This window comes from Elaeis guineensis, chromosome 6 (assembly GCF_000442705.2).
Source record: "Elaeis guineensis isolate ETL-2024a chromosome 6, EG11, whole genome shotgun sequence".
Classification (NCBI taxonomy): Eukaryota; Viridiplantae; Streptophyta; class Magnoliopsida; order Arecales; family Arecaceae; genus Elaeis; species Elaeis guineensis.
The window spans coordinates 24,746,910-24,769,367 of NC_025998.2; the positions used below are offsets into that span (position 1 = coordinate 24,746,910).

Here is a 22,458-nt window from a genome sequence, read left to right on the forward strand (position 1 = left end):
TAAGAAGAAATTGCTCTTGTTTGGGCGGTAGCAGGATAACTCATCTCTGATCTATAGAAAATATGCAACTAAGCGCAATCCTAGTGGGTTAGGCTAAAGTTAAAGCTTTTAACTGTGAGATAAAAAAGTGCATAGAAAAGAGGACGTACAGATAATAAGAGATGATAGATAAATGGTTATAAGAGAGGGATGTAAGGTATCACGATATTTAGGTGGCATGGCTAGAGATTGGTATAAAAATGCAGTGTTAGTTATAACTAAATATTTAAGTAAATGAGTAGGTGCGTCAGGCTAGCCCATGAAAACTATTTATAAAAATTGAGCTTTCATATGCTAGTGGGTTATATAGCTTCTAAATAATTTTGATCTTTTGGACCCAGAGAACTATTATGAAATTAGGATTATATGGATTATTTGGAAATATTGGAGCATAAATGAGATGACCACTGGTTTGCATAATTTAATTTTCTAAGGATAATCGGGCTTAGATCTATATTGGGTACATCTAGATTTAAATCTAAGTAAACCTTTTATTTTTAAAAATATTAAAAAATTATACCTTCGTATCTCTTTTGTGTGTATATATATCTATATGTGGATACACTCCTGTAGCTTTATGCAATCTCAAAAATATATTTTAATTTTATTTTATGTTTTTCTTTTACTTCTTTCTGGAGGTGCAATAAAGTCAAAACAAGTTGAAGAGCTAGGAGTTCAATCTCAATTTAACTCAAAATACTCAGATCTGATATTTGACAATTCAATTAAATCTTAATATTTCAAACTCGGATTCAATCCGATAAAAAAATATCAATTTTTAAAATTGATTTATCTAAATTTGAGTTCGAATTCGAATTTTAATCTATTAATAATATATATTTATTTTTATTTATTAAAAATATATATAAATTTAAATAAATTTGTGAACTTTTAAATCAAATATCTTGTCACCGGAACCGAGCTCCAGTAGTTTGCGAATAACTCAACATGTTTGCACCGCTACTTCTCTGTCATCGGAGAGAGGGCAAATCCAACAGAAGTTCTTGAAGGTGTTGAAAGCTTCGGAGAAAAACTGTGGATAATTGACAAGAGATTTGTTTATAATAATTGCATAGGACAGTTCACATTTTGCAGAGATTTCCTTTAAATAAAACAGGGTCTCCTGTGTAAAAACGTGAAGTTTTAACTAATGCCGGCGAAATTGTTGCCGAGATTACTTTGACGCTTTTCCGACTGCTCTTAGAAATCGCCACAATTAAACCCCGAAAGAAAGATCGACTACCCTCAAAGATAAAACCCTATACCCCCATTCTCAACCTTATCTCCAGTCTCTTCTCCCCCACCCCACCCCCACCAATGGCAACCATGAACTCCTCCACTCTCTCCTCCCTCAAAGCCATAATGGCCTCCTTGCCGACCCCTAGAATCGCCCCGCGCGGCGCCCTTGTCCCCTCCCTCCGACCCAACCAATTTCTTCCCCCTCTCTCGTCCCGCCACCGGCCAACCTTCCTGCCGGGGGTGCCCCGGGCCATGGCAGTGGACGGGGAGTACTCGTCGAGGAGGAGCAGCAGCAGCGAGCCGAGGGAGACGATCCTGCTTCCCGGATGCGACTACAACCACTGGCTTATCGTCATGGAGTTCCCCAAGGACCCTGCCCCCACCCGGGAGCAGATGATCGAGACCTACCTCAACACCCTTGCCACCGTTCTGGGAAGGTAAACGGCTTTAAGATTTGAAAAGATCGAATCTTTCTTCTTTCTAAAGCTTTTATCGAGATTTCTAGTGTCCACCATTTTGATACGCGGTAATTTCAACATTTGTTATCTTATTTTCTTTTTAATATGTATGAATGTCTTGCTTGTAGTTATGGTGATTGCTATCGTTCTGGAGGTTTTTATCTGCAATGAACATGCTCTGGAGATTTTATTTTTGAAAGAAAGATATGATTTTTTGTTTCTAGAGTTCTTAATATAATTGTCTTAGCAAATTTATAGAGAAGAAAATAGAACAACTACTAGCGTGATGATTTTAGATTTCCTAGGCATTTTTCTGAGATATGTTGTATCAGATTATTATTTTTGACAATTGAAACTAAGATGTAGACATTATTTACCTACTAATAATACTGTAGCCATTATTTTCTAAAATTAGATTTTGTTTAAATCTTTTATAGGTGGGGTGCCAAGAGGCTATAGATTCAAGGTTGCAAGGCATCCCATAAAATGTTGATAAGGGCATTGGCATATTTTGCTGCCAGATCCATTTAAAGTGGCTTGAAAAAATTGTGAAACACGACACTTAATTCAGTTATATGGAAAATACTTGTTAGATGACTCATGAGCTGGTCATGGAAATTGATCTTTATATGTTTGGGTGGATTCAAAATAAGTTAAAAAGATAAAAAAAAAAATGCATTGATGCATAAGAAGTTAAAATAAACATCAAATTAACAAAGTTGCCATATATGGTAGCTAAAATATATGCTGTTAATTTAACTCTCTTCCTTCATTTATGATAAAATGAAATACAAGGGTATTGTAGCAAATGTTCATGCAAGTGCGCAACTTTGAGGATACTTTGGTATATGTTCTATCTGGCTGATGGAAATTCTACTCATACGGTGGAGGTTGCAACTCTTTACCCCCAGCAGTGGATTAGGTAGGTGTTAGATGTGGTTCTGTGAGATTGCACGGACATCTTACTAATGACTCTATCTTCCCAGGTCAGTGAGATTATTTGACACTCCAATGAAAGATATCACTAAAGTGTTTCGTATGTTATATATTTCTTCTTATATGACCACCTTTTAGGTTACATCAAAATGCTATTGGTTTAGAATTACTAAAAACATAATAAGGCCTTATTTCAGACTTCAGATAATAGTGTAAAACTAAAAATTGGTGGAAAAGAAATCATAGACTTCATATTTTAAGCAGATTTTATATCAAAAGCTAGACTTTGCAATTTGATTACTCTGGAGAGGAAGAATGGAATGCAAAAGAAAACTGATAAAGAAGAAAGACAAAAAGATGAATAAGGGGAAAATACAAGGCCAATAAAGGGAAAGAGTTGAGAAAGAATGAGAGAAGGGAAATAAGCAAAGGCTAGAAGCGAAGCAATATTTTGGTTGAAGGTTTTATGGTTCTTTCCATTGCTTTGCATAGACCTGGCTTAAGGAAGACTTTTGTTTTGGTGAATTGAAGATGAACAATGATTTGATGATCCAAAGTCAAACTAGTCCTGTGAAGTTGAGTATCAAATTCTACAAATTGGAGGATGATGTTAGAAGAGAACAGTGCAAGTCTTGCAAGGAACGACATGATTGTGTGCAGGCCAACATGAGCAAGGAGGAAATGTATCATGACATAAGGTTGTTTCAACTCTACTACAAGACCCATGAATATTTGAGCTTTTTGAGCTATACCTAAGCCTTGGATTGGCATTTGAAGTGAGTTTGAAACTTAGCTTCCCTCCCTTTGAAGTAGATTTATCAATTCCACGAGTCACTAGAAAGAAGGTGAATGGACCACCCTTTCTTTGAACCTTGTCAATGATCGAACTTACAAATATGAACTGAGTGCCATTTGATGAGTATTATTGAACAAGGGAGAGGGATATGGAAAGGTTCTTTTATGCAATGCATAACGGGCAGGCCTCTTGTGGATTCCTCCAACTCAATGAATGAAGGGGGGAAAAGAGAGGTGGATTTCCCATAGAAGTGTCTCGATCAAGGTTTTGTTGATAAGGTTTAATTGAAAATTTTAGAAATCAATTAGAATTATCTGGTAAGTATGTTAGGAATTGTGTGGGTCATTTAATTTTCTTGTTTTAGAATAGGACAAGTAACGAATGTTGCCTTTTCCCCTCCATCTCCTAACTCCGACTTTCTTTACTGCCAACTTAACAGCAACATAGATCTAGGGGCTGTTTGAGCAACTCAGATAGTCAACATGGAGCATTAATGGCTGAAATCTTTCAACAGTCTTTACCCTAGATGGGGTCAAACTGAATGGCTTGTAATATTACGTTAATAACATCTATGGTAATTGTACAAGGAGTAGCAATGATTCTTGCATTCCTCTATTATGTCGTCAACCATACAACTTATAGATTATGGCATTAACAGAAATAACTGCTGCTTTACAGACGTTCTATAAAGTAGCCATAAGAAATTGTTATTAAAAATAATATTTAATTTATCTATTAGTAATTGTTGTTGTAGCAAAGTATAAACTTATAAATTTCCGTGTCTTCATATATCTGAATTTTCATAACTATCCTTTATCACAAATTTGCAATATGGCACTTATTTCTAGTATTATAATGCAAAAGCCTTCAACCTATATAAAAATTCAACTCATACAAATATAAAAGGTTCCAAAGTCTCCCAACAATTAAATAAAGAAACAAGTTGCTGGTATAGAGCTTCTAAATCCATAAAATACAGATGTTCAAAATCTAGGATCTTAAAATCCACAAATAATCATATACAAGTCCATAATATCATTAATCAACTAATAATTTATAAATCTGCTGCAAAAGCCTCAAGTCTTGCTAGCATGAACTCTCAAGGCTAGATCACTCCTTGCTGCTAGCTACCCTGCTTGCCTGAAAGAATAACAAGAACAATAAGGAATCGTTTGGTTCGCGAGAAGAATTTTTCTTCTCAGGAAGTAACTTTTCAAGAAGTTACTTACTGGAAATAGGATTTTGGCATGTTTGGTTGACCGTGAAAAAGTGACTTATTGTAGAATAGCTTATGTTTGATTGAACATCCATTTTTCTGAAAAAAGCTATATAAAATACCTATTATACCCTTAGTAGATATAAAACCATACATTTTTGCTCATAAACTTTATATAAATATTAATTTTATATTTTTGTATTAATATAAATATAATATAAATATATTATAATATAACATAGGACCATAATAATTTATTACATTAATATAATACTAATATATATTAATATTATATTAATATTTAACATAATAAATTTATTAATATAGATATAAATATAATATTGAATATAATATTATATTAATATAAATATTAATATATTAATATAAATATTATATTAATATTAATAAAAATATTATATTAGTATAAATATTAAAATAATATTAAAATATAATAAATATTATAATATTGATATTAATATTATATTCATATAAATATTAGGATAATAGTGATGTAATATTGTATCCCTGTTCAATATTTCATCATAACCATCTATTGATATTTGACAAAATTTTGGCTATTGATCTCAAAAGGATATTTTGAGAAAGAAAAAGTATCACCATTTTCCATCCCATGGAAAATACTAAAACCCACATCTTTCATGGGTTTCCACTTTCCATGAAATGTGGGAAGTGATTTTTCATGGGAAGAGATTTTTTTACTCTCTCTCTTTTTAAAATTCTAACCAAATAAGAAGCCCCCTCTCCACTTTTCAGGAACTGGCTCTTCCTCCCTCCACTTTCCGTCAACCAAACGAGTCTTAAGTTACACAGCTTAGTAAGCAAACCTCATACTACCTCATTAGATCAAGCATAGGTTTTACATTGCTCAATAAATCATTTAAAATAATAACTTTCATTTGAAATAGAATATTTTATAGTAACAATATAATAAACCAAGTGATAAAACCAATCATGCTTTCCTTTAAGCATAAATCATGTGAAGTTCATAACTATGGTTCCAAGTGTAAAACATAACTGAAGTCATAAAACGTTAGTCATTTGGCCTTCTCATAGCATAAAACAATGCGCTCAAATATTTAATGCTAAGGTCACTTTATACCAATTACAGAGCTGTAATTGACTAAGTATCATAAATCATAGTTCATCATTTGTATGCCAACTTTATACCCATTGGCAAGGCTGTATGGAACTAGCTTCGGTTGTCAATCTATCCTACTTCTAGGAGCCGTAAATAACTATCTAAGGGCTTCCAAAAAAGTCATGTTTTCTTGAAACATGCATAAACAAATAGGTTGGAAGACATCGAATGACATTATAGAGTTCATAGTTCATAAATAAGTTATTAACCATAAAGCATTCATGGGACCATTCTTTTTATGCCAAAATGTAATTTTCATAATGTCATATGCTTGATCCTTTATTTAAGAAAAATATAGAATCATCAATGTCAAACATCATTTATAACTTTTACAAAGTCTTAAGCATTGAAAATGACCAACAATAGAACTCAAAGAACAATTCTAACAAGAAGGGAACCATGTTTGATTTGTAAGTCTGTCCATTTAGAACTGGATTCAATACTTGATTAGGCCACAACGGAAGCCAGTTTATGTCTAGATTCTATAGAAGATGGAGGATAGTCAGCGTCTCTCTTATTTAGATCTCTTTATTATCGGACTCGACCTTCAAAGCTCTCTTAAGCACATCCTTGTAAGAATTAAAGAGGTGGGATGACATGCAAAATTGAATACCATACTTCAACCCATGCTCAAACTTTACTCCTATCCAACTCAATAAGATGAAGGCAGAGGCATGCTAGCCCATTAAATTTGTTGGCATACTACAACACTATCATATTTTCTGTCTGCTGCATGGCCAGAAACCCATTCTCCTTCTCCAGTCTCACTAGCTCGAGGAAATATTGATCGTTAATTATCTTCTCGACGTCTTCCCATGTCAGTGGCTCCCGAGCATTCTCATAGCCAGTCTTAATTGTGGACCACCAATATTTTGCATTATCATCAGCATTGGCATAGTCAATCTCATCTTCACTTACTCGAGTACTACAATGCATCAAATAGCTTTGCCGTCTCTCTCATCCATGTCTCAGCAACCAAAGGACTAGCTCAACCCTCAAACTATGGCCGGTTGAGCTTCCTAAACCTGTCATTAGCAAGACTCCGAAGATTGTGGAGGTCAAGGCCATGATACTAAAATGTCATGCACAGAACCATTGGCCACAATGCCTCCTCACGTGTGTTAAGTATCCTTTTACAAGTTTGCCCTTCTTTTAGTAGATACTTTCCTCATATTCACTCTCTTGCAACTGCCGAAGGAAGATAATAAAGAGTACATAAAATAAGTCTGTACTTATCAAATATTTCTAACCAACCATGATTATGGAATCACATCCATCTGGCAAATCTACTTTTCTCTTGAATAATCGTGGGCATCATGTGTGCTGGGATCTATTATGCATGTAGTGATATTATTGAAACTTTAAAACCATGGTCTTTGGTGATTTTCTGGAGATTACGTGAACTAACAATTTTTGGAATTAAGGAATTATAGTGATGAGACACTATTTTACCCTTGCAAATACATATAGATGTCCCAGAGGCAAAACATGACTTGATTCAATCTGATTCAACAAAGTATTCAGGCGATTATGATGCATATGTTTATTGACTTGTTGACATCTAAAATCTTCATGTAGAGGGAGAAGATGGGAAGGGAAACCCGACTCTAATCCCTATTCTCTGAGCTCATGTAGGAAAATCTAATCTCTTTCTAACAAGGTGGCATTTTGCAGCATGGAGGAAGCTAAGAAGAACATGTATGCTTTTAGTACTACTACTTATACCGGCTTTCAGTGTACTGTTTCTGAAGAGACTTCAGAGAAATTCAAGGGTGAGCTCATATCTTAGCAAAGATCGTATTTTCTTTCTGAAGTTATCAAACTATCCATCTTAATCTGTTTATAAATCAATTTGCATCTTGTGTAGGATTGCCTGGTGTTCTTTGGGTACTACCAGATTCCTACATTGATGTGAAAAACAAGGATTATGGAGGTAAGTTGAAGCAGTGCACATATGTTATTGTCATCAATCTGTATAGTTTCAGTAATTTAACTCCATGATTTTTTCGTCCATTTAGGTGATAAATATATAAACGGGGAGATAATTCCATGTACATACCCAACCTACCAACCAAGACAACGAAGTGGTTCAAAATACCAGAGCAGAAGGTATGAGAGACGGAGGGATGGTCCTCCATCCGAACGCAGAAGACCAACACAGGAAACTTCTCGGCCTGAGTCAGCTTCATCGTGAGGTAAGTGTGACATGATTATCCATTACACCATCATCATCAATTGTTACTTCCCAGGAGGCTGAAGCAGTTTACTTCAATTTTGTTTCGCAGATTGGTCATTTAATGTATGCACCAATGACGGGCTGGTATACCATGAAATCCTGTGATCTGTCACTACCTTATCTGAATTCTACTTTGAGAAGTATCTTTCTAATGATAGAGGCAGAATTTGCTGATATGGGATGAGCTAGTCATGTAATAATTCTACTTAACCAAGTCCATTTTATGTCATGTACTAATTGCAGAACTGAGAGTATGTTAGTTAACCACACTGTCATTACTGCTACTCAAACTTCTGTCAATTATTTACGTTGGTAAATTGAGAAGAATTTGGAAATATGGTGGTGGTTAAAAGGTGGACGTATAAAAAGAATAGCTTAAATTATCAAAAGCATTCCACTGAATAAGATAATTCAGAAAAGTCTGGGAATAATTTTGAAACGTCGGTAAAGACTGCAAACTATTCATCTGAAAAAAAAATCAATAATTCAAAAATCATGATTCTTTTCATATTAAAATCACAGTGGGGGAATTTTGATGGGATGGCTTTTAGTTAGAGCTGGCAAAATATGATCCGATTTATCAATTCGATCCGTCATAAATAAGTTTGGATTTAGACTAAATAGATTCGGATCATAAATGGGTTGATTCATTTAATCTGTTTAATAAATAGATCGGATATGAATTTTAGATATCTAATTCGTTTAATTTATTTAATATTTAGATTGGATTGAATCAGATAATCCATTTAATCATCCATTTAATCTGTTTAATCTATTTTTGATCTATTTAATTCGAACTGTTTAATTCATTTAAGATTTATTTAATCTATTTAAAATATGTTTAACCTATTTCTGATCCATTTAATTTGATCCGTTTAATCTGTTTAATCTATTTAATCTAATTTAATCTATTTAATAAATAAATTAAATAGATTAGATCGGATTATTTATTTAATAAATAGGTCGGATTCAGATTTAAATTTTTAAATTATTTAATAAATAGATCAGATTTGGATTTATTATTTTTTCATCTGATCTATTTATGATTCGATCCATTTACGATCGATCCGGTCTGTTTGTCACTTTTACTCTTAGTTATACGTAAAAATAAATTGCGGATATTTGTGTCAGTTGTATGTGCTCTAGCGTTGACTTGTAAATCACTTGTTCCTATTTCATTTTACTTTTGTGGCTTCTTTAGAGGCTGTGTGCATACTTTGTCTTGTTTTACCGATGTAAAAGCAAAGCAAGCTGATGTGAAGACTGAAAAGAGGCACCAAATCATTCCGATGTGAAGCCAAACGCTAAAAGATACTTTGGTTTCACCTGCCCGTGAAAGCCGTGACTTTTCTTTTACATGATCTCAAGGCATTGATAAATGAATACTCAACCTCTCAAAGGCTAAAACCGGAGGAATCTGGGATTTATTTGAATGCCAAAGCTTGTTATGTTTATTTGGGGCTCTTTGTGACAAATAAGAAGAAACGATTCAGCTAGAGGATGTCACTGGAAATTGAATTGATATGTGAAGCTTTTTTTTTTTTTTTTTTTTTTTTGTGAGTAAAATTGATATGTAAAGTTACCATAAAGATTGAACAACATGAAAAATGAATTGTAAAGTAAAACTTGGGATCTGCGCCATACAACAAGATTTAGCAAGGAAGAAATGTTGGTTCAGGTGAAGAATGTTGGCAAGAAATCAAAACGGTTGGTTAAAATATGATTTATTTTTTTTTTTTGGTGAGATGGTTAATCTAGATTATTGTGAACATGAATTTTGCCCTTTCTCTGTTCCCCTACCATGCCAATATAATTTCTTTTGCCGAGTAATGTTAGTGATAGCATCGAAGACTGATTTTTTATCTCGGTCTATACTTGAGTTTTCCAGATTGGAAGTAACTGAAAAATGAATGCATGACGACTACTTAAAATCTAGCCAAGCATGAGACAGAGACTTAGTAAAATGTAATTAATAAATCAGGGAGGTATTTTTTGTTATGGAAAAATATGCTTGATATTATAAACACCACACAAGAAACCAAATATGCTATGGTGAATTTGGGTCTAGATTTGATTTTTGATAGTCTGGAAGTGAAACCTTTTACCAAAGAAAAGGAATGAATCCTATAGCTAAATCCAGACATCATAATATAGTTCCAGCCATGCTGATGCCAGATCAACTCAGTCTTTATCATACCTGGTGCAGTCTTCTTTTTTTTATAGCCTTGCTTTTACCACTCCTCAATCATGGGAAGCGTTAGTGCTCATTCAGCAGACGGTTATGTCATTATTCACCAGAGGCATCCCACCCACAAGGTTGCATTAGTGCTTTCTTCTAAAGGTCTTATTAATTATACAATTTGTTTCCATAGCAGCCCCACTTATCATATGTTCGAACACCCCTTAACATTTTAATAACTGCATAACTTTAGTCTTTGCAGTTTCCTTTAATTGCAATCCATGTCCAATAGAACCCACTCTTCTTAACAGCCAGCCTACATCTCATGCCATGCAATTTCTCATAATAACTTTTGTTCTATGTGGGGCTTAGTTGACCCCAAATTTTGGATACAGGCTGAACAGAGCTTGTACTCAACTATAATCAAATGGCTGGCTTTAATCTACCTTTTCCCTCTCATTGTAGGACTTGTTAGGTCAAGTTTGGTGAAGGCACACCCTCAAAATCCAGCTGCCGTTGGTTGAGGCACTACTTGTTTTTGTCCTTGTGATATCCTTTCGGACCTGTCGTAATCTCCTTGCATTTGGATGTGGTTCTGACGATGCTCAAAGTTTGTGAAGGACTGAACTTTTTTGGTTTTTTTTAGTATATTAAAATCTGATTTTAGGTAATGTGCTTAGATTTTTCTATAAATTCAGATCAACTTGATTTAGTTTTGAAATATGTTCATTGATCATTTGATTGAAGATGTAGAATTTGAAAAATAATAATAAGAAAAATATTTTAAGATCTTTACTAATATATAGATTTCAGGGTTTTAAAACAACAAAAATAATTTCGGGCTGAACCTGGAAATTGCACCAATCCCCACTTGATACATGGTACATTAGTTATGAAGCACTTTCTCTTGTCAGCAAGCTTGGGCCCTCTACCATTGCTTTTGATTATAATAACTAATCCAAGTTTCTAATCTCAATGGAGATCTATGTCAAGATATTAGTTAATTTAGTTTGTGTCGGTATCTGATGCTTACTGATATGATATGAATTGTATCTGATTCCTTTCTGTCTTGGCTGATATTAACATGTTCGTGTCGATATATTGACTGATACCATAAGGAAATATTGGCCGAGAGTTTTTCAAATGAATCATTACCATTTTAAACTAATTTTTATTTAATTAGTATTCAAATTGAATTCTAAATTATCAATTAATATCTGATTTCCTGTTTAAACTAAGACTTCCGTATGCTCATTCTTATAATATCTATCAAAATTTAAGAATTTTTTCTTTAGTTGTTTTATGTGCTTTTCTTTTCCAACGGGATAAAATTGAAATTTTGGCCGATCTTGATATCTGGCCACCCATCAAGATGGCCGAGTTCTTTTGCCATAGATCTACTATGTTTGTTGCCAATTAAGTAAAATTAAAATTAAAAGTATAGCTAATAAATAATTAAATATATATTAATATTATATTTATCAATATGTATAATCAAATCTAGAATCTTTCTTTTTTTTTTTTCTTTTGGGTAAAAAAATCTAGAATCTTCCATTGCTAGGCAAAAGGGTGTTTAGTAATTAATATCTGATTTCCTATTTAAACTAAGACTTTCGAATGCTCATTCTTATAATATCTATCAAAATTTAAGAATTTTTTCTTTAATTGTTTTATTTGCTTTTGTTTTCCAATGGGATAAATTGAAATTTTGGCGGATCTCGATACCTGACCACCCATCTTTTGCCATAGATCTACTATATTTGTTGCCTATTTAGTAAAATTAAAATTAAAAGTATAGTTAATAAATGATTAAATATATATTAGTATTGTATTTATTAATATGTATAATCAAATCTAGAATCTTTCTTTTTTTTCTTTCGGGTGAAAAAAATTCTAGAATCTTTCATTGCTAGGAAAAAGGGTGTCACTAACAGAGCAAGTCCTAATTTTTGAGATATATTTATTTTTGATACTAGTTAAGATAACAAGCAAAAATTTTGTATGCATCAAATATGAGCATTGGAAATCAAAATACATTAACATCTCTACAGAGTTTTTGATAATGAATGAGGTCGCTAGTCATGGTTCCAACCTATCTTACTCGCTAGCAAGAAGAGTCGCAATGCCTGCATGCTTCCTTGGCATTATGAATCATTTAAGCCATTAGAGCGCATGTGTACTATCAGGTTTGGTATCCAAGCAAAATCAATTGGTCATGGCTGCACTACTGCTACTCTTGGTGATCCTATGATATACCATTTATAACTTGACTTTTTTATAAAAAAAACAAGAGAGAGAAAATATATTTTTCCTGCTTCATTAAGCTACTGAAGGAGATACAAAATGAGGCTCTAATTCAGGAAGCCTCATAAAAAATAATAATAATAATAAAAACATAGTAAGACCGAAGATTAAACTAGACACAGTGTCAAAGGAGTGTTAGATCAAATACAATAAATTCTCAACCATACCACCAAATACCCATGAGTTTGGTGGTCTTATTTAACTCACCCTCTCCTTGCGGTCAAATGAGGTCTCCTTGAGCTTGGCTTAGGCCTATGTGCCTCACTGGGGGAAAGGAGGAGGGGAATTGAAAAGAAATATGGGATAAAGGGCCATGAAGAAAGCATGGCATCCGTTTCATTCCCTTAAACAACTCTAACAGGCAAACCTGTAAAAAGGGATTAAAGAATTGAAGGTGTTGGGATATACCGACCGACCCTGACGCCGACTCACCAACGCCGGCTCACCAACGGGTCACGATGCCGACCCATCCTCGATGCCGACTCACCGATGGATCCCGATGCCGACCCATCCACAAGGATGGGCCGACCGACTTTGTCTGTCTAACGACGGGCAACACCAACGGTAACTACCGATCGTGCCCAACCGGAACGTGTCGGCCAAACCGGCCAACACTGCCTCCGATCGCCTGGAAGCCGATCTCCCATCGTCGACCCCCTGTCGGATGGGACATCACCGACTCACTGTCGGTTTGGGCAACCGACGTCCGACCTCTACAGACCCTTCTAGACGCCGAACGAATGGCATGGGCTGCATTCCTATCAAAGACATGCCGTGCAAACGCCAGGGGGGCGTTGTCCTGCCAGAAAACCTGAGGCGCTGTCCTGCCAAGGATGCAAATTAATTCCTAGGACCTGTCAGCTCGTCAACGATGTGACAACCCTCGGCGATTTGACAACTCTCCAGTTGTCTACATCACCGACGGCGGGACCATACCACCTCTTACTATAAATCGGGAAAGGCAACAGTGCTGAGGAGGTTTTTTTCAAAACCCTTGAACCCTTCCTCTCCGACTCTCGCTCTCACCCTCTCTCGTTGAGCTCCTTGATTCCCTTTTTACTGTTGCCTAGTCTCCTCTCTGACTTGACCATTGGAGGGTCCCCGCCGGAGTCACCTCCGGTCAGTGCGGACTTCTTTTGCAGGCGCTCGTTTTCGGCGACCAGGCGACGAGGGGATTGGCCGCAACAGGTCTTGGCGTGCCAGGTAGGGGGCGGAGAGTGGGGCGATCAACAGCACAGGGATTGTAACCCCCACGAAACTCGAAACATCTCCCGAGATGACAAGGACAAGAGCTCAGTGGTCGAGGGTCACCGGATCGGCGAGGCACTCTCCCCGCCGGGAAGGGGCCTCTCCTCCACCCTCCATGGCGGAACCTAGCTCTCCGCATCTCGCGGTGACCACGGAGGCACAGATCGCGGCGATCGTGCAGCAGATGACCGTGCTGATAGACGCGGTCAAGAGCCTTCAGCAACAACCAATCCAGTTGCCGCCCTCGCCAGCGGAGCAACCGGCGGCACGTCCGATGCCCTTCAGGAGCAGCCACCGATGCCCGCGTCGGTCTCCGTCACCCCCTCGGGAGCACCTGCCATAGCGCTCCCACCGAGAGGAGGACGGGCAGCTACGGCATGACACCCATCAATCTCGACGGCCATCTCCCTCCCAGCTGGAACGAGCGAGGAAGGAGAAGCGGCCGCGAACACCGTCCGCCTCCCTCTCGGATTCATCGGGAGACTCCACCCTCGGGGTCTCTCAGCACCGACGAATCGACGACTACGAACGTAGGTTCAAAGAAATTGACCGTCGGCTTGCCCAGCTGTAGGTGGACGGGCAGAAGTCCTCGAACGACATCGACTTTCAGACCGCCCAACCTCTCTCCCGACTTATCCTCGACGAACCGATCCCCAATCGGTTCAAGATGCCACACGTGGAGCCTTACGACGGCTCCACCGACCCAGTTGACCATTTGGAGAGCTACAAGGCTCTCATGACAATCTAAGGGGTGACCGATGCTCTTCTTTGCATCGGCTTCCCCGCCATGCTTCGCAAAGCTGTCAGGGTCTGGTACTTCGATCTTCGATCAGGAAGTATCCACTCCTTTGGACAGCTCGAACACTCTTTTGTGGCCCATTTCAGCACCAGCCGGAAGCCGCCACGAACTTCGGACAGCCTTTTCTCCCTTAAACAGGGAGAAAATGAGATGCTCCGACACTTCGTGACGCGATTCAATGCGGCCACACTCGAGGTCCGGGACCTCAATGAAGACATGGCCATCTCAGCCATGAAGCGGGGGCTAAGGGCATCCCGATTTACTTACTCCTTGGACAAGACCCTCCCCCGAACGTACGCTGAATTGCTGGAGTGCGCGTACAAGTACATGTGCGCGGACGAAGAAGCTTCCGACCGACGCCTGACCGAATCCAAAGACCCGAAGGAGAAGCGAAGGAAGGGTCGGGACCCTGCCGAGCCTAGCAGGCCCCCGACCGACGGTCGGGTCTCACCCCCATGACGAAATCAGAGGTCGCCTCGACAGCGGAGTTCGAGACCGACACGTCCCAATTATGACTCCTATACTCCTCTCTCTGCTCCTCGTGCGCAGATTTTGATGGAGATCGAAGGGGAAGAATATCTGCGACGGCCTCCGTCTCTGAAGGCAAAGGGCCTCGACTGACGAAAGTACTGTCGATTTCATCGGGGCCACAGCCACAATATCGAGCAATGCATCCAACTTAAGGATGAGATTGAAGCCCTCATACGCCGGGGATATCTCGGCAAGTTTCAGAGGAATCCGCCGAGCTGGCCCGTTGCCGACCGACGGCCCCAGCCGACTGAAGAAGCAACGAATAACCAACCTACGATCGGGGTCATCAATATGATTTCCAAACGACTGGGTCCGGGGACGTCTGCTAGAGGAGAACCGATGAAGAAGCTGCGCCCAGACGATGTAATTACCTTTACAGATGAAGATGCTCGGGGCATCCAAACTCCCCACAATGATGCTGTTGTTGTCTCGACAACAATAGCTAATTATGATGCAAAAAGAATCTTTGTAGATAATGGAAGTTCAACGAATATTTTATTTTACTCGACCTTCTTCCGGATGCGACTGTCGGCCGATCGACTCAAGAAAGTCTCTACACCCCTGATAGGCTTTGCTGGAGATGCTGTCACGGTGGAAGGAGAAGTTACTTTGCCCATGACGGCTGGAACCGAACTACGATAAAGCACAGTCCACTTGACCTTTGCGATCGTCCAAGTACCCTCGGCCTACAATGCCATACTTGGAAGACCCGGACTAAATGCCCTCAAGGCGATAGTTTCAACGTATCATCTTCTGGTTCGGTTCCCGACCAAAAATGGAGTCGGAGAGATGCGCGGGGATCAGCAGCTCGCTCGGCGATACTTTCAGATCTCTGCTCAAAGCGACGAATCAAAGAGCTCCCTGACGGTCGATAAGTTGGACCAACGGGAAGAAGAAGAACAGGATGAACCGGCCGAGCAGCTTGTTCTCATCCCGATAACGGAGAATTTCGAACGAACGGTCTGGGTCAGGTCTCAATTATCCGACCCCGAGCGACAGCAGCTAGTAAAGCTGCTGAAGGCCAATGCCGACGTATTCGCTTGGTCGGCAGCAGATATGTCGGGCATCCCCCCGAAGACAATGACGCACCGACTCAACATCGACCCAGCGATGAGGCCCGTGAGGCAGAAGAAGCGGTCTTTGCTCCTAAAAGACAGAAGGCCATTGACGAGGAGGTGGATAAGCTACTCGAAGCAGGCTTCATTAGAGAAACCACCTATCCCGATTGGCTCGCCAATGTCGTAATGGTGAAAAAAGCCAACGAGAAGTGGAGGATCTGCATCGACTACACCGACTTGAATCGGGCCTGTCCGAAGGACAGCTTCCCACTTTCGAAGATCGACCAGTTGGTAGACGCGACGTCCGGATATCGACTGCTCAGCTTCATGGACGCCTTCGTCGGGTACAACCAGATCCAGATGGCGTCCGAGGACGAGGAGCATATGGCTTTCATGACCGCCAAGGGCCTCTACTGCTACAGAGTAATGCCCTTCGGACTGAAGAACACCGGAGCCACCTACCAGCGACTTGTCAACAAGGTCTTCAAAGATCAAATCGGGCGCAACATGAAAGTGTATGTGGACGACATGCTGGTGAAGAGTGCGCAAATTTCGGATCACATGCGAGATCTCGAAGAAACCTTCCGCACTTTACGATGATACCGGATGAAGCTGAACCCGACTAAGTGCGCCTTCGGAGTGACCTCGGAGAAGTTTCTCGGGTTCCTCGTTTCACAGTGAGGAATCGAGGCCAACCCCGAGAAAATCAAAGCGATCATCGACATGCGCTATCTGGACACCAAAAAGGAGGTGCAGCAACTCAACGGAAGGATCATCACGCTCAGCCGATTCATTTCTCGATCGGCCGAGAGATGCCTCCCGTTCTTCAAAACCCTGAGATGGGCAAAGCATTTCTCTTGGCCGGACGAGTGCCTATAAGCCTTTGAGGAACTAAAGAAATACCTGACTTCTCCGCCCCTACTTGTGAGGTCGGAGGTCGGGGAGATACTGTATCTTTACTTGGCTACCTCTCCGGAGGCAGTTAGCTCGGTGCTCGTCCGAGAGAACGAGAACCGAGTTCACAAACCGATATATTACGTCAGCAAAGTGCTTCACGATGCTGAGACTCAGTACTCGAAGGCGGAGAAAATGATATTTGCTCTGGTCATTTCAGCACAGCAGCTCCGCCCATACTTCCAGGCGCACCCTATCGTGGTCCTCACCGACCAACCCCTGAGAGCAATCCTGCACCGCCCTGACACATCAGGATGGCTGGCGAAGTGGGCTGTGAGACTGAGCGAGTTTGACATTCAATACCGATCGTAACCTGCTCTGAAAGCCCAGGTTCTGGCCGACTTTGTCGCGGAATGCCCGACGACCGATCGAGCATCGGGAGAGGGGAACCCCGAAGAGGTTGGGACCTCCGAATGTGACCCCGATTCAACCTGGGTGTTGCACATCGACGGAGCCTCCAACACTCGAGGGAGCGGGGCCGGGTTCCTGCTCACTAACTCGGAGGGAGTGGTTACCGAACATGCCCTCCGATTCGACTTCAAGGCCTCCAACAATCAAGCCGAATATGAGGCGCTCGTCGCAAGCTTGAGATTGGCACTGGAGCTCGGGGTCGACCGTCTCAAAGTCTTCTCCGACTCTCAACTAATCGTTGGACAGGTCAAAGATGAGTTCGAAGCACGGGATCCGACCATGGCCAAATATCATCAAAAAGTAAAAGATCTCGTAGCACCCTTCAAGTACTTCGGGATCTTTCACATCCCCAGGGCGGAAAATGCTCGGGCCGACGCACTCTCCAGGCTCGCGACATCCTACTACGGCACCTTGGGTCGGACATTCGTAGAAAGTCTTGAACAACCGAGCATCGACAAGGTCGAAGAGGTGCTACAATTGGCGACAGAGCCGAACTGGATGGACCCGATCGCTCGGTACCTGACCGACGGATCTACCCCCGAAGACCCCGCAGAAGCCAAACGACTCCGGTGGGCGGCTTCCCAATATGTGATGGTGGACGATCGACTATACAAAAGGTCATTCTCCCTTCCCTTGCTGAAGTGCCTGGGGCCGACCGACGCGGACTATGCCCTCAGAGAAGTACATGAAGGGATCTGCGGTAATCACTTGGGGGGCAAATCTTTGGCTTACAAAGTCCTGCGACAGGGTTACTACTGGCCCACCATGAAGAAGGATGCGGCTGAGTTGGTTCGGAGGTGCGAACCGTGCCAAAGGTATGCCAACATACAACACCGACCCGCCAGCCAGCTTACTCCAGTCGTCGCCCCGTGGCCCTTTGCCCAATGGGGAATCGACATACTCGGACCTTTTCCTCCGGCATCCGATCAACGAAAGTTTATAGTCGTTGCAATCGACTACTTCACTAAGTGGGTGGAAGCCGAACCTCTGGCAAAAATTACTAAGCGAAAGATGGAGGACTTCGTCCAGAAGTCCATCATCTTCATGTTCGGATTGCCGCACACCATTATCACCGATAACGGACGACAATTCGACAACCAAGACTTTAGAGACTTCTGTGCGAGGTTTCAAATCACGCACTGACTGACTTCGGTCGGACATCCACAGTCTAACGGTGAAGTCGAGGTGACCAACCGGACCATCCTGCACGGACTGAAGACCCGACTAAATGAAGCCAGGGGCCTATGGGTCGAAGAATTGAACTCTGTCTTGTGGGTGTACCGAACGATGCCCCGTATCCCAACCAGGGAATCTCCCTTCAACTTAGCCTATAGAACGGAAGCCATGATCCCGCTGGAGATCGGGTTACCATCGACCAGAGTCGAGCAGTATCGCGAGCCAGACAACTCCGAGTGTCGGAGAGCCGACTTGGACCTCTTGCCCGAACTCCGATGCGAGGCACAACTCTGTATGGCTTCCTACCGACAAAAGGTGGCCCGGTACTACAACGCCAAGGTTAAGCCGAAGCTTTTCCGACCCGGAGACCTGGTCTTAAGAAAAGTGGAAGTCTCGAAGCCCCTGGATCGGGAAAAGTTATCCCCGAACTGGGAGGGACCCTACAAGATAGCCGACACCTAGGGCCGAGAGCTTACCGGCTAGAGACTCTAGAAGGGACGGCCATCCCACGGACTTGGAACACTGACAACCTGAGGTTGTACTACCAATGAACTTTGTATCCCCTCACTTGAAATACGAATTCAGTTTCAAAACTTCGGGGTCCGAAATCTCGACCCTTCGACTGTGGGTCAGCGCCCGCCAGGAGTACAAGCTCCGACGCCCCGACTTGGGCCCCAACATTTCGTTAAGAATCAACGACCCGATCGTCGACGATGCATCGGATACTTACGATGATCGATGTATCCATAACGACGGGAGCTACGCTCCTTCTACAAACAGACTTTCGGGTGAAACAATCGGCTAACTTGCCGACTTGGCCCCAGCCAAGGGAGCGCCAACACGACCAAGGTCGCATTCGCAAACTACCGACCAGGTCACGATCGGTCGAAGGATATTCGGCTTGCCACCATCTATCACGCACCGCGACGTATGTGACCGACCGCAGTCTGGGTAATGAAAACATGACTTACCATCATTTTCCCGACCGAACACGTCGACGCCATCCGACTGATAACGTTGAACGTTATTCGGCCCAACGGACGCGTGTCTGGAGGTCGGTCGACCCCCAACTCAACGAACATGCCCGACTCGTGTCAGGACGACGCACATTCGACTTTGACCTTCGACTCACGATCGAGCGACGGACATTCGGCTCGGGCCTCCGACGGACGCACACTACGACCGCCGGACGGACGGTTCATGATCAAAGTTTGCCTTGCCTTTCCTATGGCGTATGTTACCGACTACATCAACTAACGACTTGGGATATCGCTAAGTGACCTAATGTGGTACGTCGGGTCTATGACTCTATGACTCTACGACCCTAAGTCAGAGCACATCCTGACATGCGAAGGGAAGAAGTTGGAAATGAAAATTGAAAGTATTCTCAAGTGTATTCAAGTCTACAAAATTGGGCTGAAGCCCGGTTACAAGTATGTAAAGCAAAACAAAAAGCGATAAGACCCCGATCATCCTTCGGAGTCGATCTCTTCGACCGAGAAGAGCTCGGGGACAGCCGGTGCATCCACCCTGGTCGGCGTTGGATCGAAGGTCGGCACTGGATCGGAGGTCGGCGCTGGGTCGAAGGTCGGGGTCGGGTCGGGGGTCGGAGCCGTCTCCTCTTCGGCAATCTGCTTTGGGACGGTCTCCTCCACCGCAGCAGCGTCTCCCGATGATGGGTCAGCCACCTCTTCTGTGGCTTGGTCCTCAGGTCCTGGAGGGACGATACCACTGAGGTCCAGCTCCGGGTACAAGGCCTGGACTGCATCCCGAGCATCTTCGTACCCCACCCGGTACGACACGAAGCCGCTTTCCAGGAGTTCTTCCCGATATCTGTCGAAGCCGCGGAAGTCCTCCACCGCCCGACCCAGTGACTCCTTCGCCGACCTCGCCTCCTCTTCCGCCTGATCAAAGGATTCCTTCGCCGACTCTGCCTCCGCCTTCGCTATGTCGGCGTCGGCTTGGGCGATCGACAAGTCCTCCTCGGCTTTGGCAAGATTCTCCAAGCTAACCCAGAGCTGCTCGCGTTCAGCCTCGAGCTCGGCGACGATGCCGTCCCGTTCGCATCGCAGTCGGTGCGCGGTCCGACCCTTGCGCTTGATTTCCCCTCGGGCCGACTTAAGTTCAGCCTCGAGATGAGAAACCTCATCCTCAAGCCTTGCCTCCCGATCGATCGACAGCTTCAACTGTTCGACCAGTACCACCTTTTCGGCTTCGACGGTCGTCGCCCTGTCCTTCCAGGCCGCCCGAATGTCCCCAAACCTCCAGTATCCGGCCTCTAATTCGGACATAGTGTAAATCAACTGCAAACGGGAACCGACCGTCAGAAAGATGAAATAATGAAGACAGTAATGAAGGGGGGAGGCAAGGCAGAACTTACCCCGATCATAGTCGGGTAAAAAGAAGACAGCATCTCGGTCACCTGTCGAGCCTTCAGAACTTCCACGTCGGCTGGGAGGAGGGTCCCCTGACATAGTCTCCTGGCCAAGTTGTGGTCGGCCAGGGCTGACGCCCCCTCAGGGACCCGGGCGCCAGACGACGTGGCACCACCCCCCAACCTTGGGTCGTCAGCAGGGGCCAGCGGGGCTTTCCCTTGATCGGCCACCCAGGCCCATAGATCGGGGAAGGAAGGGATGCTCGAGCTTGATTGAGCACCCCCCGCGGCAGCAGCAGGCACCGACGGAGGACGTTTGGGTTCCCGAACGGCATCCTGCACCTCCTCCCTCGGTGAAACCGTCGATGCTCCTTCGGTCATTCCCTCCACTGGCTGCTCCTCTGATAGCACTGTCGGAGCCGAAAGCCCGATGATCGGCTCTGACTGATCGACCACCGACGCGGTGGCGATCGGTGCTACTGTCGAGGGTTTTTTCGACGGTCGTGAGGGCCCGACCCCGGACGCCGACCTCTTCCTCGCCGTATATTGCCTAATTTCGGCGTCGGTCGGCCTCATCCTCGATGGCATACCTGCAATTTCAATAAGAGAATCAGTACATGTTCAGGGACAAACGCAAAATAAAAAGACAACCAATGGATCGGGCATTACCTAGATGGGGGACCAGGCTCAGGCCAGCATCATAGAGGGCTTGTTCGGTAACAAGCTCCCTCTGCTTCAGTACCGATATGTCCTTGAGTCGGTAGAAATCCTCTCGGTCGTCTGCCTCCACTCGGCTGTTCTCGTTCTCTTCGATCCGAGGCTCGCCCCAGCGAGAAGAAAAACCCCAGGGAGAAGAAGAGGAAATGAAGAAAAACTGATTCTTCCACCCATGAATGGACGATGGAAGACCAGTGATGAAAGAAAGATCCTTCCGGGGATTGAAGAGCCACCACCCTCGGACCTTAGGGTGAGGTCGGAGGACAAAGAATACCCAGAAGAGAGAGATTCGAGGGTTGGTCGGCAAGAGCTGACACAACAAGGTGAAGCTGATTATTAATCAAACTGAGTTCGGCACCAGTTGCGCCGGACAAAGTCCGTAATAATCTAGAAGATTTCGAACAAACTCCAGAATCGGAAGTCGAAGACCAGCCCGGAGGTCCTCGACATACAGAGCCACCTGGCCCGCGGGCGGGTTGTTGACCCGTCCCCCGGCCCCAGGGGCGAAGAGATCGAACTGCTCCGGGATACGATATTGATCCCGAAGCCGATCGATATTCGGCCCCGAAAGTGAGGAAACCTCTACTTCCAGGGTCGACCGAAGATCATCGATCGGATTCCCCGATCG

At 42.9% G+C, this 22,458-nt stretch overlaps 1 protein-coding gene across 1 annotated transcript; it reads left to right on the forward strand.

The window, feature by feature from the left end:
- The first annotated feature begins 1,322 nt into the window (after positions 1–1,322).
- LOC105046949 (multiple organellar RNA editing factor 9, chloroplastic) lies at positions 1,323–8,414 on the forward strand. Its single transcript, XM_010925703.3, has 5 exons — positions 1,323–1,715; positions 7,518–7,615; positions 7,711–7,776; positions 7,862–8,038; positions 8,129–8,414. Exons 1-4 carry the CDS (start codon positions 1,357–1,359, stop codon positions 8,035–8,037), a joined length of 699 nt encoding a protein of 232 aa, XP_010924005.1. The 5' UTR covers positions 1,323–1,356; the 3' UTR covers position 8,038; positions 8,129–8,414.
- Positions 8,415–22,458: the final 14,044 nt, after the last annotated feature.